The sequence below is a fragment of the Haliotis rufescens genome, unplaced genomic scaffold, assembly GCF_023055435.1.
Source record: "Haliotis rufescens isolate VD_foot unplaced genomic scaffold, xgHalRufe1.0.p SCAF_4, whole genome shotgun sequence".
NCBI lineage: Eukaryota > Metazoa > Mollusca > Gastropoda > Lepetellida > Haliotidae > Haliotis > Haliotis rufescens.
Window position 1 is genome coordinate 59,240,954 of NW_025964112.1, and position 14,505 is coordinate 59,255,458.

General features: G+C 41.1%; 1 protein-coding gene across 1 annotated transcript; it reads right to left on the reverse strand.

The window, feature by feature from the left end:
* Positions 1–1,436: 1,436 nt before the first annotated feature.
* Positions 1,437–5,712, reverse strand: LOC124115411. The gene is made up of 6 exons (XM_046476404.2): positions 5,218–5,712; positions 4,902–5,012; positions 4,498–4,569; positions 4,022–4,192; positions 3,059–3,123; positions 1,437–2,510 (listed from the first exon to the last, which is right to left on the reverse strand). The coding sequence occupies exons 1-6, from the start codon at positions 5,318–5,320 to the stop codon at positions 1,569–1,571; spliced, it is 1,464 nt and encodes a 487-aa protein (XP_046332360.2). The 5' UTR covers positions 5,321–5,712; the 3' UTR covers positions 1,437–1,568.
* Between the last annotated feature and the right edge of the window lie 8,793 nt (positions 5,713–14,505).

The window sequence follows — 14,505 nt, forward strand, 5'->3', positions numbered from 1 at the left end:
GTTAACACACAAAGTGAAAGTCAATTCTTAAATAAACCACTGAAGGAAGGATAAACCAATCGGGGCTACGCTCCTCATGGTTTATTCTCCTCGCTATGTTTTATTGAACGATAATCAACACACATTCGTCGTTTATTTCTTAAATATAGTAATGTTTGAATTTTGCGCTACCGTGATTATAAGGATGACCAGCAGACCATTTCCTTCCATTGTGACACTATCAGGTACATTAAATCATTTAGAAGGTAAGAATACTTATATCTTTAAAAATGATTAACATAAATATGCACTGCTTCTTACAATAACATTACATGTGGCATGATAAAACATATTTTCGAGGAAGACTTAAATGATAATATGTCCATAATATCTTGTTTATTATTTAACGCCGCACTCAGAAACATTCCAGCTATATGACGGCAGTCTGTAAATAATCGAGTCTGGAAAAGACAATCCAGTGATTGACATCCTGAGCATCGATCGATCCACGCAATTGGGATACGATGACCTGCATCAACCAAGTCAGCGAGCCTGACCACCCGATCCCGTTAGTCGCCTCTTACCACAAGCATAGTCGCCTTTTACGGCAACCATTATATATTAACACAGACTGTTCTGTTAAAGTCGGAAGCCTCGGGAAACTGATAATCTGATAATCTAGTGGTTTGTGATTTTGAACGACGATAGATCACTAACATATTTCCCGAAAAAAATCAGTGACCGTTTGTCGTCGATGCTAGCCATTATCAATCCAACGCCGGGAACTGCGTACATTGTTTAAGTTGCCATGCTGAGACTATATTGTTTTAAAAAAGTTGTTGTGTAGGTTATCTTTTGAATATATTTAGGACAAAAAACATCTAATTAAATAACTAGGTGTATATAAAACTTAAGAAAATTAAACATAGATGAACGAATAACGCGCTAAAATATGCATCCGCGAGCTTGCGCTGTTCATTGTGTGGCCCGGCCATTTCCAACATTCACGGCCGAGTCTTCTTTGCGTTTACGGAAATAGGCGAGAAGTGCCGATTGCATCAGCGCGTGACGAGATGACGTCACTGATACGCGCCTTGAGGTGCATTCAATAAGCCGTTTCTCTACGATACTGCCCGCCCCTCACACAACTAAGTGAATGAGTATAGTTTTACGTCGCTTTTAGCAATATTCCAGCAATATCACGGCGGTGGACACCAGAAATGGGCTTCACACATTGTATCCATGTCGGGATTCGAACCCGGGTCTTCGGCGCGAAGAGCGAACGCTTTAACCACTAGGCTAACCGACCGCCCCTCATACAAATAAGGCATCTTACTTGTTATATCAAGAAGGCATTTTATTTGAGACATTGTACATGATACATTGTACATGATTCATTTTACATGGTACATTTGACCTGGTACATGATTCATTTTACATGGTACATTTGACATAGTTCATGATGCATTTTGCGTGCCACGTTATATAGTTTACATGATAATGGGATATTTAGATATGGTGACATCGAATTGCCGTAGCGCATAAATCAAACCACGTGGTACAGGAAATGTCATTCTGCATTAAAAGTCTCATTCATAGCTGATCTGATCAAGACGGTCCATCTCATTGCAAATGTCCGACAGTGATTTGGGGTTGTTTCTCCCAATGGTTAAAATATAGTTCGCTACATTCGTTGCGGTTTTCTGAGATAGATCACAATCTATATCTGTCAGTTCCTTTGTGAACAACCTGACACATGAATCTTCCACCACCTGGTTATGACGGATGGGGACACCAGGTGCTATCTCACGTGACATGCTCCGAAGCATCGGTAGCAGTTTCCGCAGTGCCTCTGACTGATGCTTTCCATGATGAATGACGCTATTCAAAAGTTCCTGAACAATGGGCCGGTCGCGCTCATCTACCTGCTTCCATTGCTCCAGCAGGTGCTTGTGCATCATCTCCCCACTCTCTGTCTCTCGGCTGACGTGTCTAGATGTAAACATTCCTGGAGTCCAGCATCCGTCAGCGGCGTCCCGTGTTGGCGTGCCATCTCCACCTTTCTTGAAGTCCATATTCTCATGTGCAGTCATGCATTCCTTGACCTGATTCCCGAGTCGGATGTCCTTTGTATCCGGATGCTTGCTGCTCGCGTACTGTGCAGATGCGCAACCTCCGGTGCCACCATTCAGATGGCTTCCACCTGTTTCAAATGGGATTTGAACAGGCATTCCTGCATGGTCAGTATTGTCAACGTCGACGCGTTCAGATTCGCGTATTGTAGCAAGCTCATTGACACTGACTTGGTAAGGAATACAGCAAGCATCTGAAGACGGATCGGGACTTCCCTCGTGAAGAACAGGCGTGGAACATGATGCCCTCTCTCCTTCTGGTGAAACAATTACCCAGTCACCTTCCACCAGGTCGTCTGTATTCCCACATTCAGTTTCTACATCACATCTGTCTACTGAAAGACGTTTGGACTGAACATCAGGTCTGCGAAGCTCTACACAAGGCATACATTCTTCAAGCTGAAATGAAATAATATGCTAAAAAGTATATGGGAACAATCATCATTTGCATACAAATAAATAAGTGTTAAACACTGAGTAGTGTATTGCAAGGATAGCTTAGAAAAGTATTATACTATTCAACTATATAATAAATATTTTATTTAGTTTCTGTTTCTTTCCCACTAAATTGCAAACGTCGAGATTTGACGACTCGTGTTCAGGTTCAGGAGGATGTCCCACTTAATCAGCCTCAATGCCTCGGTGTGTACACGTATTGTCATTCAGGATTAGTAGCTGCAGAATTTACTGTTTGTTTGTTTGTTTGTTGTTTAACGCCACACTCAGCAATATTCCAGCGATATGACGGCGGTCTGTAAATAATCGATATAGGGTGTGGATTTGGCGGATTGGAAATATGCATTATATATTAGCATATTACTACATTATTATTATACTTAGCTTGACAACGTACTCGAAATCACAGGTAACTGATTATAAATATCCTGAGGCTGAGACATTGATTCACTCGTTGCTCGTTATTGTGTGAATAGTATGTACGTACTTACCTGAGATTCGTCGCTTGTTCGAAACAATATTCCCATAGTATTGTACAGGACGGATAAGAAGGATGCTGAAACAAACACCACATACCTATAGTGATAAAGCAAAGTTGAAGAACTTGCATGACATATACAATAGAGGCGTATGTACATGAAGAACGAGTGTTTACAGGATAGTAAAAAAACAAAATAAAACTGCCCTTCACATAATCTATTACAAATTCAATATGTTAATTTTATCAATTGGCATAAAATTGCCAAACACAGTCATTTAACATTTGATCTTAATATTATCCGATTTGAGTTGATATAAAAAACCTTCTTATCATTACATCCTGAAATTAGAACTATCAACAGAACACCCAATGTCGTGCCACAAGGTACCTAGATCCATCTCCTGAACAGACATCTTCCCGAGGCAAGAGCGTTAACTAACTGTAAAAGTCCAGTTTCCACCCTTGCCGAACTAGGCTGGAATTCCTGGGCTCGATTGTAGCGCCACCATCGACTACAACAAGTTATGTCCCTTCTATATCCCTCCTATGGACCAATAAGATTCCTACTCTCACATCACTGGCATTTGATTCAAACAAACTAACGGCGCCAACTCAATACGATCTGATCGATAATCAAGATCAATATTGTTATAAAACGTGTCTTACTTCGCGAAATGGATCAAATCACGCGAGCACCTTGATAAAAAACGTGAAGAGATTTTGAAAATATCTGTTGACACCGAGTTGACATGCTTTGCAAATTCTGCAATCGTCCGAAATCTGCTCGTCAGTTTACGACCGGATGTCGATTTCGTTTCGCGATTTTGCTTGGACTATGCACAGACTCGTTAGTCCAACCAAACAGAACTCTATAATTCCAGCCTAGTTCGACAATGGTGGAAACTGGACTTTAATAGTCAGTTAACTCCCTTGCCTCTGGGAGATGTTGAACAGACGACTGGGATTCACTTACGTTTACTGTTGTCGAGATGATGGTCGTCATTGCCAGACTCTGCAGCAGCGTCTCGTGTGTGTTGTTGGTCCTGATGTTCGACCATCACGTGTTTTGCACTTGCGCTGTCAAGTCGGACTCGTGATTTCCTTTCCGTCAGTGAAGTGTCTTTAAAACAATCATCACGGGTTCCTGGATAATAAGACAATAGTGATAATAGCAAAGGATGCGTTTGAGAATACACCGCACACGTACTTCGCAGGGAACATCCATATATACGATAGGGGGCGATGGGTTAGCCTAGTGGTTAAAGCGTTCGCTCGTCACGCCGAAGACCCGGGTTCGATTCCCCACATGGGCACAATGTGTGGAGCCCATTTATGGTGTCCCCGCCGTGATATTGCTGGAATATTGCTAAAGGCGGCGTAAAACCATACTCACTCACTCACTCATATATACGACAGGGAAATGACAGTGTGCACTTATCTATCACTTACCCAGCCTTGACTTGAGGGCAATGTTGTCTTCCTGTGACCCAATTCCATTAAAGTGAAAGTAGACGTGATTATCTGAAATTAAGAATGTCAGTGTTACACATTGGGAATGATACATAGTTATGTCATGGCCTAACGGGAGTACAGCTGTGTAGCGTTAGGCAACAAACGCACACTTACTTTTACACGCAAATGGTGTAAATAGCGGGTGCTACTAATAGAGCAGGACATGTTTACCCTTTTCGCAAACACCTGATTTGCGGTGATGCATTCATATAATATTCACTGCCATTTGCCTTTTACGCCTAATGGAATCTGTTTCGATGGATAACAGAGACAGATTGATCTCTGGCGTTGACGTTAATTATATATTTAAGTATTACAATATCTCAAGAACCAGTACTTACACGTGTTGCCCATCCCACCATGGATAACTCCACCCGTGTTGGCTGTTTTAACTGAGCCTCCTTCGACACCATGGATGGAGGTTTCTGGGACACCCGATTTCCGACCCGATTCTACAAAATCACATATTGAATCCATGATTAGAACTTATAGCTTGTCTCTGTTTCTACTTTCACTTCCAAAACATTGTAATATCTCCACGATCAATTCAAATGTACATGAAAGTATGTATAAAATTAAATCATGCAGGCCATCTATTAAAGTAGAAACAGAATCTGCTGTCGCAACTTTAGGTACATAATGTGTTTAAGTACTAACCATCTGGTAAGCTTCTTGAAGACACAGACCTCTCCACATCTTCGGACCTTGGGTGCAGCTCTACAACCTTATTGTATTCCATGGTTGTGCCCGTCTTCTCCATCCTTGCCTCGGGTACACTCCTGTAAAGCCTCCTGTTTTTGGTTTCTGATGCCCTGCGTAAAATAATGGCCTCAAGTAGCCTCTTATATCAATAGTATCCTCTCGAAGCTGCTTGTATGTGTTGTAGCCTCGTGTATCTGTTATAGCTTCTTGTAGTCACTTGTGTCTGTTACATCCGCTAGTAGCCTTTCAGACCTTCCGTAGACTGTAACAGCGTATGTGTCCACGGTGTACGCAGGTTCGATGGATGAAATATCTGCTCTAGTATTCTGGAAAGGTTGTAAAACTCCTTAATACATTAACACATTGAGGACGATTCATTCCATAGATACTGTTTATCACTCGCCCACACTCAAGAGTCGTCAGATCATGTATGGAAGCCAGTGTGCAGAAAACAGCTTAATAAACAAACAAACATTGCCCTTATAATTTTATTAATGATGAATCTCTAACTACCCCCTTTGTTGGCATTTAAAATAGATATACTCTGTATATGCAGATGCAGTGCTGATATCACCGCATACACTCGTGATCCACCTGTAACCTTATGTAGTCTTAACACAGTACGTTATGTTGAAACGCATAAGAGATATGCACATGTCATTTGTCAGTGATATACAGATATATTAGAGGCGTTAACAAGGTATTATTTCACTTGATACTGATATTGTTGCTTATTAAGTATTTTGACAAACGACCAACAAAACTAAGTAGACGTCCTTGTTGGAACGTTTTTTATAGTCTATTGATAAAGGTGTACGGAAAATCCTGAGTGAAATCAGCAAAGCAGGTATAAATATAGATCCGTCTGCCGTGTACATAACCACGAACTGTCACCTGGATCAATCAATTGAGGATCATTTGGGAGCATGACTCATTTGAGTCTCAGACCCCATTACCTTTTATCTAAATTCCAAAAAAGGTCGAGGCCCGTTCAGCATACAAGCTGTGGGCTCGCGCTCAGTATATGTTCATGTTCTCATAGTCCCCTATAGGACTGTTAATATTCTGAGTCGCTACGTCTTTTCAGCTGCTTTTCATCATCCGGAATAATATTGAAAATTATAACAGTTATCGAAACAATTAAAATAGGGATTCAGTCTCTTCTTGTGTGAAACATGAATATGCTGTATTACGAATAGTAATGATAAGATTTGTTTGTTTGTTGCTTAACGCCGAATTCAGCCATATTCAAACTATATGACGGCGGTCTGTAAATAATCGAGTCTGGACCAGACAATCACGTGATTGATGTCATGAGCATCGATCCACACAATTGGGATACGATGACATGCATCAACCAAATCAGCGAGCTTGACCACCCGATCCCGTTGGTCGCTTCTTACAAGCATAGTCGCATTTTATGGCAAGCATGGGTTGCTGAAGACCTTTTCTACCCCGGATCTTCAAGGATAGTGAATGATACGAACAACATATAATGATACAATTAGTATTTAAAGTAAAATGAATTCCATGCCACGTAGCTTCTGTGCTTCATGAATACATTATATTACGGAAAGTGATGCTTGCGATATTGAACTACATGTGATTAACGAAAACGCAACACGTACAGCACATTTCTTTATTTCATTTTTAACATTGACCTATGTGTACATGATGTTTTACTTTATCGTATAGATATCACTACAGTCATTGAATAACGCTTGAGATGTGTTGATAAAAGTGAGTGAGTATGGTTTTACGCCGCTTTTAACAATAGTCCAGCAATATCACGACGGGCGACACCAGAAATGGGCTTCACACATTGTACCCCTTTCGGGCATCGAACCCGGATTTTCGGCGTGACGAGCGAACGCTTTATCCACTAGGCTACCCGACCGCCCCTTCTCTTTGGAAGAAACTGTATGCAGCAGTATCATGTGTACTTTGTCGTTGCGGGTAACAATGGCCTTGGAAGTTAGCTATATCACTGACTACTTCAATCATAGATAATTAAATAAAAGCATAGCGAAAGAGTGATCAAACAAGTCTCTCATATGTGCAGATATGATGATGAAAACATCGAATACGTTTTCATGTCCAAGCATTTGTGGCAGTGTTTGGCTCCGTTTTTCCCTCATTTGTGACTGATGGTGTAGCGGCAACCTTCGTTTCTGTTTGTTTCTTATGTACTGCTTGTTTTTTCAGTGTCGCCTGTATATCGGCGATTCTTGTCAATGCATTCTCAACGCTCTCAGCAAGATCCGAAAACCTTTGATTCAAATTTTGAACATCATCCACAACCCGAGGTGAGGTGAGGTGAAATGGGGTTTAACGTCGCGTCCAAGATTATTGCACTTATATAGCGACGTGCATGTACGTGTGTGTGTTTGTGTGGCTGCTTGTACTAGTCCGGACTGATGCCGATTTATAGTGCTAGCTCACTGAGATACCAGTTTAACATGAATACCCCACTCAGACACAGTATACTGACTCCCAGCCGACCGGTCCGTGTTTTAGCCCCTTAATGCCGAGCGCCAGACAGGGTAACAACAAGTACCATCTTTTAACGTCTTTTGGTATGATGCGGCCGGGGATCGAGCCCCGGACCTTCCGCTCTCCGGGCGGACGCTCTACCACTAGACCACAGAGGCGGTCTCCACAACCCGACCGCCCGTGTTGATAAGATGACAATTGAGAATGATTTTATAGTTGCACCCTGTACTGTAAACTACTTGTGACTCTCGTTTATCTCATGGGTGCATCATGTGGATGCATTCTAAAAATATCACCTGGGGAAAACCCTTCCTGGCGGTTAACCCATATTACGCTGGGCATGTCCATTCTTTTATATACATGAGTCATGGTTATTTATATACATAAGCTGATATGACGGTACCTGATAAATATATACTTTGATCGGTAAATAGTAGAAATATGCATGAATAAAATAAATAAATAATAACTGACATATCTGACATATATGAATATTGATAGGTGGATTAAGAAGAACATACGATTCACTTTCGATTCCTGAAAATGAATCACCGAACCCGGTGGGCTCAAAAGGTTATCTCATTACTTTATCATGAAAATATCTATACCTAACACAATGCACCACAACATCATACATATTAATGTCTAAGCCTTTAATGATCATACAAAATTAATATTAAAAGTATTGAATAGTTAGTTTCACACCGCTGTGACAGGCTCCAGACGTCGAGCCCCGACACAAATTTTAAAACATTCCCTTGAGCGTCCATATGAAAGAAAATAAAATGTCATTTCAATATTATCTAGGCGTAGATAATTGACATGCAAGTCCAGTCGTGAAACAAATAGATAGTTTAAACAAGAGAGTGGCGTCACAGATATGTATTAATTAGCTTTGATGCACAGAGCGTCTTTCTTCAGTGAATGCTAGTCCTTTCCAAACGTGTCGATATTTCTAACATCACAAGTGGATCAGTCGTCTAAGGCGCAGCAATTCGCTGTGCACAGTTGCGTCCCTTAGAAGTGCAAGGGACCTGTGATCGTGGGTTCAAAAACCAGAACCGCCTCCGTGGTATAGTGGTAGAGCGTCCGCCCGGAGAGCGGAAGGTCCGGGGTTCGATCCCCAGCCGCGTCATACCAAAAGTCGTTAAAAGATGGTACTTGTTGTTACCCTGTCTAGTGCTCCGCATTTGGGGGCTAAAACAAGGACTGGTCGGCTCGGAGTCAGTATACTGTGTCTGAGTGGGGTATTCATGTTAAACTGCGGCATGGTATCTCAGTGAGCTAGCACTATAAATCGGCATCAGCCCGGACTAGTACAAGCAGCCACACAAACACACACACGTACATGCACGTCGCTATATAAGTGCAATAATCTTGGACGCGACGTTATACCCAATTTCACTAAACCTTAAAATTCGTCTGTCAGAATAATACTTGAACCTGTTGAACATGGCGGACTAGTTCCATTGTCGGAATCGGAATTTCGACATGGTATCTATGCAGATAAACAAACTGACACAAGATGCGTGTCGACAATCAAATATGCAAGCCTCCTATTGTTTATTTTGTTATAACTAGCTGAAGTTCAGAAACTAACTGGCAATGATGCCATCTTTGCAAGTGGGGAATCGAACCCGGGCCTTCGGCGACGAGCGAACGCTTTAACCACCAGACTACCCCCGGCGCCCTACGTGATCAAAGTTCTTGAAGGGAAAAAGGAACACCAACTCAGTACTTTTTGGGTTATATACACGTTTTATTAATACAAGTAGCTATGTGAAAGAAGGCATATATGTGCTAGCTGGGCTAAGAGCAATTCCCATCCTAGAATATTCATCCATTGTACTTTTCTCCATTCCATTATGATAAATATGCTTGACCAAATTTGTCACCAATCAAGTTAAGTTGAAGTTACTATCAGAGGGATTGCGATTGGCGTCTTCTCCAGCGGTTGGATTCAGTGTGCTCATCATAATAGAATGACGTAGAACACTGGACTGGTGGAGGCCATATGGTTTCAATAACATCAAATTGCTTATAACATCAAAGCCATATGACAAAGAAAATTTAATAAATATAAAACTAAACTAACAAATGAAAAAACCGGTTAATACACAGTTTAGGTTGGCTGACAACAGGGGTAAAATGCATTAGAAAATGTAAGGATAAAGATATCACGTTTTATATCACTTTTCATGTATCTGTACAAGATCACACAAAACAAAGGTGTTATTGCTAATATTTGACATAGTACGTGCAAATACGAGGTAATACATTGCAAGATGCAAACCTTCCCTTGAAGCAGATAAAGGATCTTTTTGCTAAACTTAGAACGAGCGTTTCTTCCTCACGGACTGCACAGATTCAACCGTGCCAAAGTCCTATGACTGACAAGGGAAACGACAATGCACTCGTACATGACACCCATAGGAAGTGGCGGGGCAGTACTGACGAGCATGGTGTATCATATGACCCTTTTATCAATTGATGTAATTTAGTCGCTCAATATTCTTCTAAAAGCATGCCGGACAGAAACTCTTCAATCTCTTGAATCTTGATCTTTGATGGTTTCATGGCACTAATCTGCAAAATCAATTCGACATTTTCTTTAGTTTTCACTCTTACTAATATGTTCTGAATGTCTCTCAGATCAATTCTGATAGATTCTTCGGGATCCTTCGTACATTTTTCCACCAATTCTCTGAACGGACATAATCCCTTTGTGTTGGTGCAGTTGCACAATCTTCCATCAGATGCTCTGAGTCGACATCATCAAGAAGGTCCTTTCCCTGCTTCCTGGAATCTTTCCCACCTTTGACATTAAACTTAAGTTTGACATCCGAAGTAGTTTCTTCTGTTGCAGCATTGGTCGGGTCTATGTTGTTATGTGTATGGTGAATCCCTGAATTTCTCATCTTAACTCCCAATGCGGTGGAATCACATCTTGGTCCTGACCTTCTGATATTGTAGCACGCAAGGAAATCCACAATATAACAATACACCTCATCATCCTTTAAGACCTTAATATCCTCATCACTCACATCGATGTCACACTGATGAAGGTGAAAGTAGAGTTCCTCATCTGTCATCAGGTGTTCCTCTTCATGTTCCGCATATGAGACCCCACTCGTGATGTGTTCATCAGCATTGTCGTTTCCCTTGTCAGTCATAGGAGTTTGGCACGGTTGATTCTGTGCAGTCCTGGTGGAAGAAACGCTTGTTTTAATTTGAGCAAAAAGATCCTTTATCTGCTTCAAGGGTATGTCTGCATCTTGCAATGTATTACAACCTGGAAACACAATACGTTACTGTTAGTCCATCTATCTCAATAACATTTTCATTTGATCGGAAAGGTCCTTTATCAGCTTCAAGAGTATGCCTACATCTGGAAACATAATACATTACTGTTAGTCCATCTTTTTCAATAACATCATGAATATTAACAAATTACATGTATTAACGCCAAGTTAAAACACCATTTTCAAAATCATAAAAAAAATGCTAAAAGAATAGTCCATTGTTCGATTCCGTCAATATCTTAAATATGCGTTAGCCAATCTCTATCAAAATGTTTCTGCAAGCTGTTATCATGTTTTGAACTGTTATCGATATTGCAGTTTTTTTTCATTTAAAACAATTCCTGTAACAATTCGTTTTTGATTTAGCCAACATTGCCATGTGAAGTACTGCGATAGAAGTATATCATGTGTAATACTATACTGAGTCAAATTAAAAACTTCACATTTTTAAAAGAAATCCCATATATGATATACAACGGACAAATGTATCAGAGAAGGTAATTTTTAATCATTAATGTCCAAAGAAGGATTTTAATTAACGGTGGTAACCATTATTTGTTCCAAGCACCTACGGTATTCGGTAATAACATCAACAGTTTAAATCATAAGTCCCAAGCACGAGAATCTGATGGCACACAAGTTCAGTAGCGTGTATGGCCACCATGTGCGTTGACAACTGCCACACAACGCCTCCGCATGGACCTTGTGATGCTTGTGAACACATGATTAGGAATCCGACGCCATTGTTGCTGCAAAATGGGGCCCAGATCTTGCAAATGCTGTGGTTGGTTCTGGAGAGTGCGCAGACTTTTGCCAAGAGCATCCCAGACGTGTTCGATGGGATTGAGGTCGGGAGACCTTGACGGCCAGTCCATGACGTTGACTCCCGCATTCTGAAGGAAATTCCTTGTCAAAATTGCTGTGTGGGGTCTGGCATTGTCGTGTTAGAAGATCAAACCGGGTCCATGTGCTGCCATAAAAGGCAGAAGTTCTGGTGCCAGTACCTGGTCGCGGTAAGCAGCAGCGTTGAGGTTGCCACGGATGACAAGAAGCCTGGAACGTGCATTGCCACAGAAAGCACCCCACACCGGGACACTTCCGCCTCGAAATCTGTCAACTTCCTGTACACAACACTGGGCGTAACGTTCATGACGGCGCCTCCACACCCTCGCCCTACCATCAGCAAATCGAAGATTAAATCGGGATTCGTTACTGAAGACGACTTGATTCCAATTCCTCTGAGTCCATCGTAAGTGTCGCTGTGCCCACAATTTACGTTGACGTCTGTGTAATTGAGTCAGAATCGGCCCGCAGTATGGCCGTCGTGCTTGAATGTGAGCAGTTCTCAGACGGTTTCGAACATTTTGCGCACTCAGTCTACCCCTAAACAGTTCATTTCTGGTTGATGTAGCCGTCAAAAATCGGTTACGGAGGTGACGTAAGACAATCTGACGATCCTCTGCATGTGACGTCACACGTGGTCGACCTGGCCGAGGGCGATCAGCGGTGGTACCCGTTTGCTGTAGACGTGTCTGTAAATCATAAACAGTCGGTCAACTACAACCCATCGTCCTTGCGACTTCAGCTACGGACGTTCCCGTCTGCAACATGCCGATAGCACGTTCACGTTGCCCATTTTAAAGGCGTGGCATGACAAATGGCCGAAAAGACTTTTGTTTTCTTGTGTTTTTCTTTTTTTGTTAATGACTGCTAACAAGTATGGCTGAAAACACGTGCGGTATTATGGCCACGTGACCAGTTGCACGTGAAAAAACACTTTTGCAACTATAGTGCTGTGCACATGATTTTGATCGATTCACCTGCACAAAAACGGGTGTTATCTGAAGACAATACGTGGCCATTACTGTTTAAACACATAATAAGGGCTCACAATGATAACTGGTGAAAATGTACAAATTTTAGGATTGTGAAGTTTTTAATTTGGTTCAGTATATTATGGTCATGGAAATATAGTCTGTGCACTTTATATACATATTTCAGTATTCTGCAAACGGTAATAGTCCATCAATAGAAGAATAACGGAATACATGTAACGGTCTGTAATTAATCGAGTCTGGTCCAGACAATCTAGTGATTGATATCAAGAACATCGACCCACGCAATTAGTTTACGAGGACATGCAATCAACTAAGTCAGCGAGCCTGACAACCCCATCCCGTTAGTCGCCTCTTACGACAAGCATGGGTTGCTGAAGACCTGTTCTAACGCGGATATACACGGGTGGGGCATGTGAGTACTTTAGACAACAACATACGGCTTGATTGATAATAAATGAGAACTAACGACCCACAAAGTGATGTTTGATGAGACTTGAGGTCCACTTTTAACCATGCTATACATCGATCCTATCAATGAGAGAACGTGAGTGACGAGAGTTTTTTAAAATTTGCATATTTATATTTAGATATGTGTCATTTTTCTCATCAAGGTTAATGTATGCGTTCCAAATTTCTTTATAATGTTTTACGTTCAGGATACTACAGAATTAGTAGGTAATGGATTAAGTAACGATTTGCGAAGTAAACAGTAGTTTGCCAGACCTTAAAATGAAATTAATACTTTGACCTATGTTGAGACTTATCTGGTAAGTGATGCAGCTGTAGCTTATTCCTGGCAGGAGCAACATCAACACAACACAGCTCCTCTACCTCAGACTGCACGTCAACTCAGCAACCACAATTACACCTGTAACATTATTGCATCAGGAATATTTATTTTCATGATTTACACTTTGTTTAAGTATACAGTTCATTACCAGGCCAAAGCATATAAAATAATATTAAGTGAAAACAATTTAACATTTTTACTAAAGGATATGCAATTAATAATTACAACACAGGGTATCTGACTTGAAGTGTCCATGATGTCCGAATTATAAAACATATTTTAAAACGGCAAGTAAATTTTAATAGTTGCAGAAACTTATGGTTACTGTTAGGTCTATTTAAGAGGTATCAAATATCTGCCTGAAGAAATTTTCGAGTGACCAGTTATGCTGGGGTATGTAACAGTTTCCCAGCAATGTTGCAATAGCTTACGTTGTGATTCCGTGGTGAGAGCAAACCAATATTATAAACAATGATCTATGAAACTGATGTCAAACAAAACACAAAATATTGGGACTCATCTGGGCTAGTCGCGTACAACGGGTGGCAGATCGGACAGCCGATGGAACACGACATTGAACAATACGACAGTAGTTTTGAATATAAATTTGGATCTTAAATATTATTTCATAGATCTGGAGAGGTGAACATGTGGCTCTTGTCAGTATGTTTACAATCGGAAACAACGTGTTGACTCGGCATCCTCTTAAGCTTGATAGCGTCCTGCAATTTCCGCAGCAGTGAAGCATAATAAGCTCCTGTAATTGTGGTACCCTTTGCCAAGACATTCATCATCACTACTCCGTGCTGGTCCCAAAACA

Excerpts from the sequence above, each read along its gene's own strand:
- LOC124115411 (XM_046476404.2), bottom strand. The coding sequence starts at position 5,320 with ATGGAGAAGACGGGCACAACCATGGAATACAATAAGGTTGTAGAGCTG. Across the intron at positions 5,013-5,217 it reads TTCAAGAAGCTTACCAGATG|AATCGGGTCGGAAATCGGGT; the intron begins GTTAGTACTTAA and ends GTGATTTTGTAG. Across the intron at positions 2,511-3,058 it reads GAACAAGCGACGAATCTCAG|CTTGAAGAATGTATGCCTTG; the intron begins GTAAGTACGTAC and ends ATTTCATTTCAG.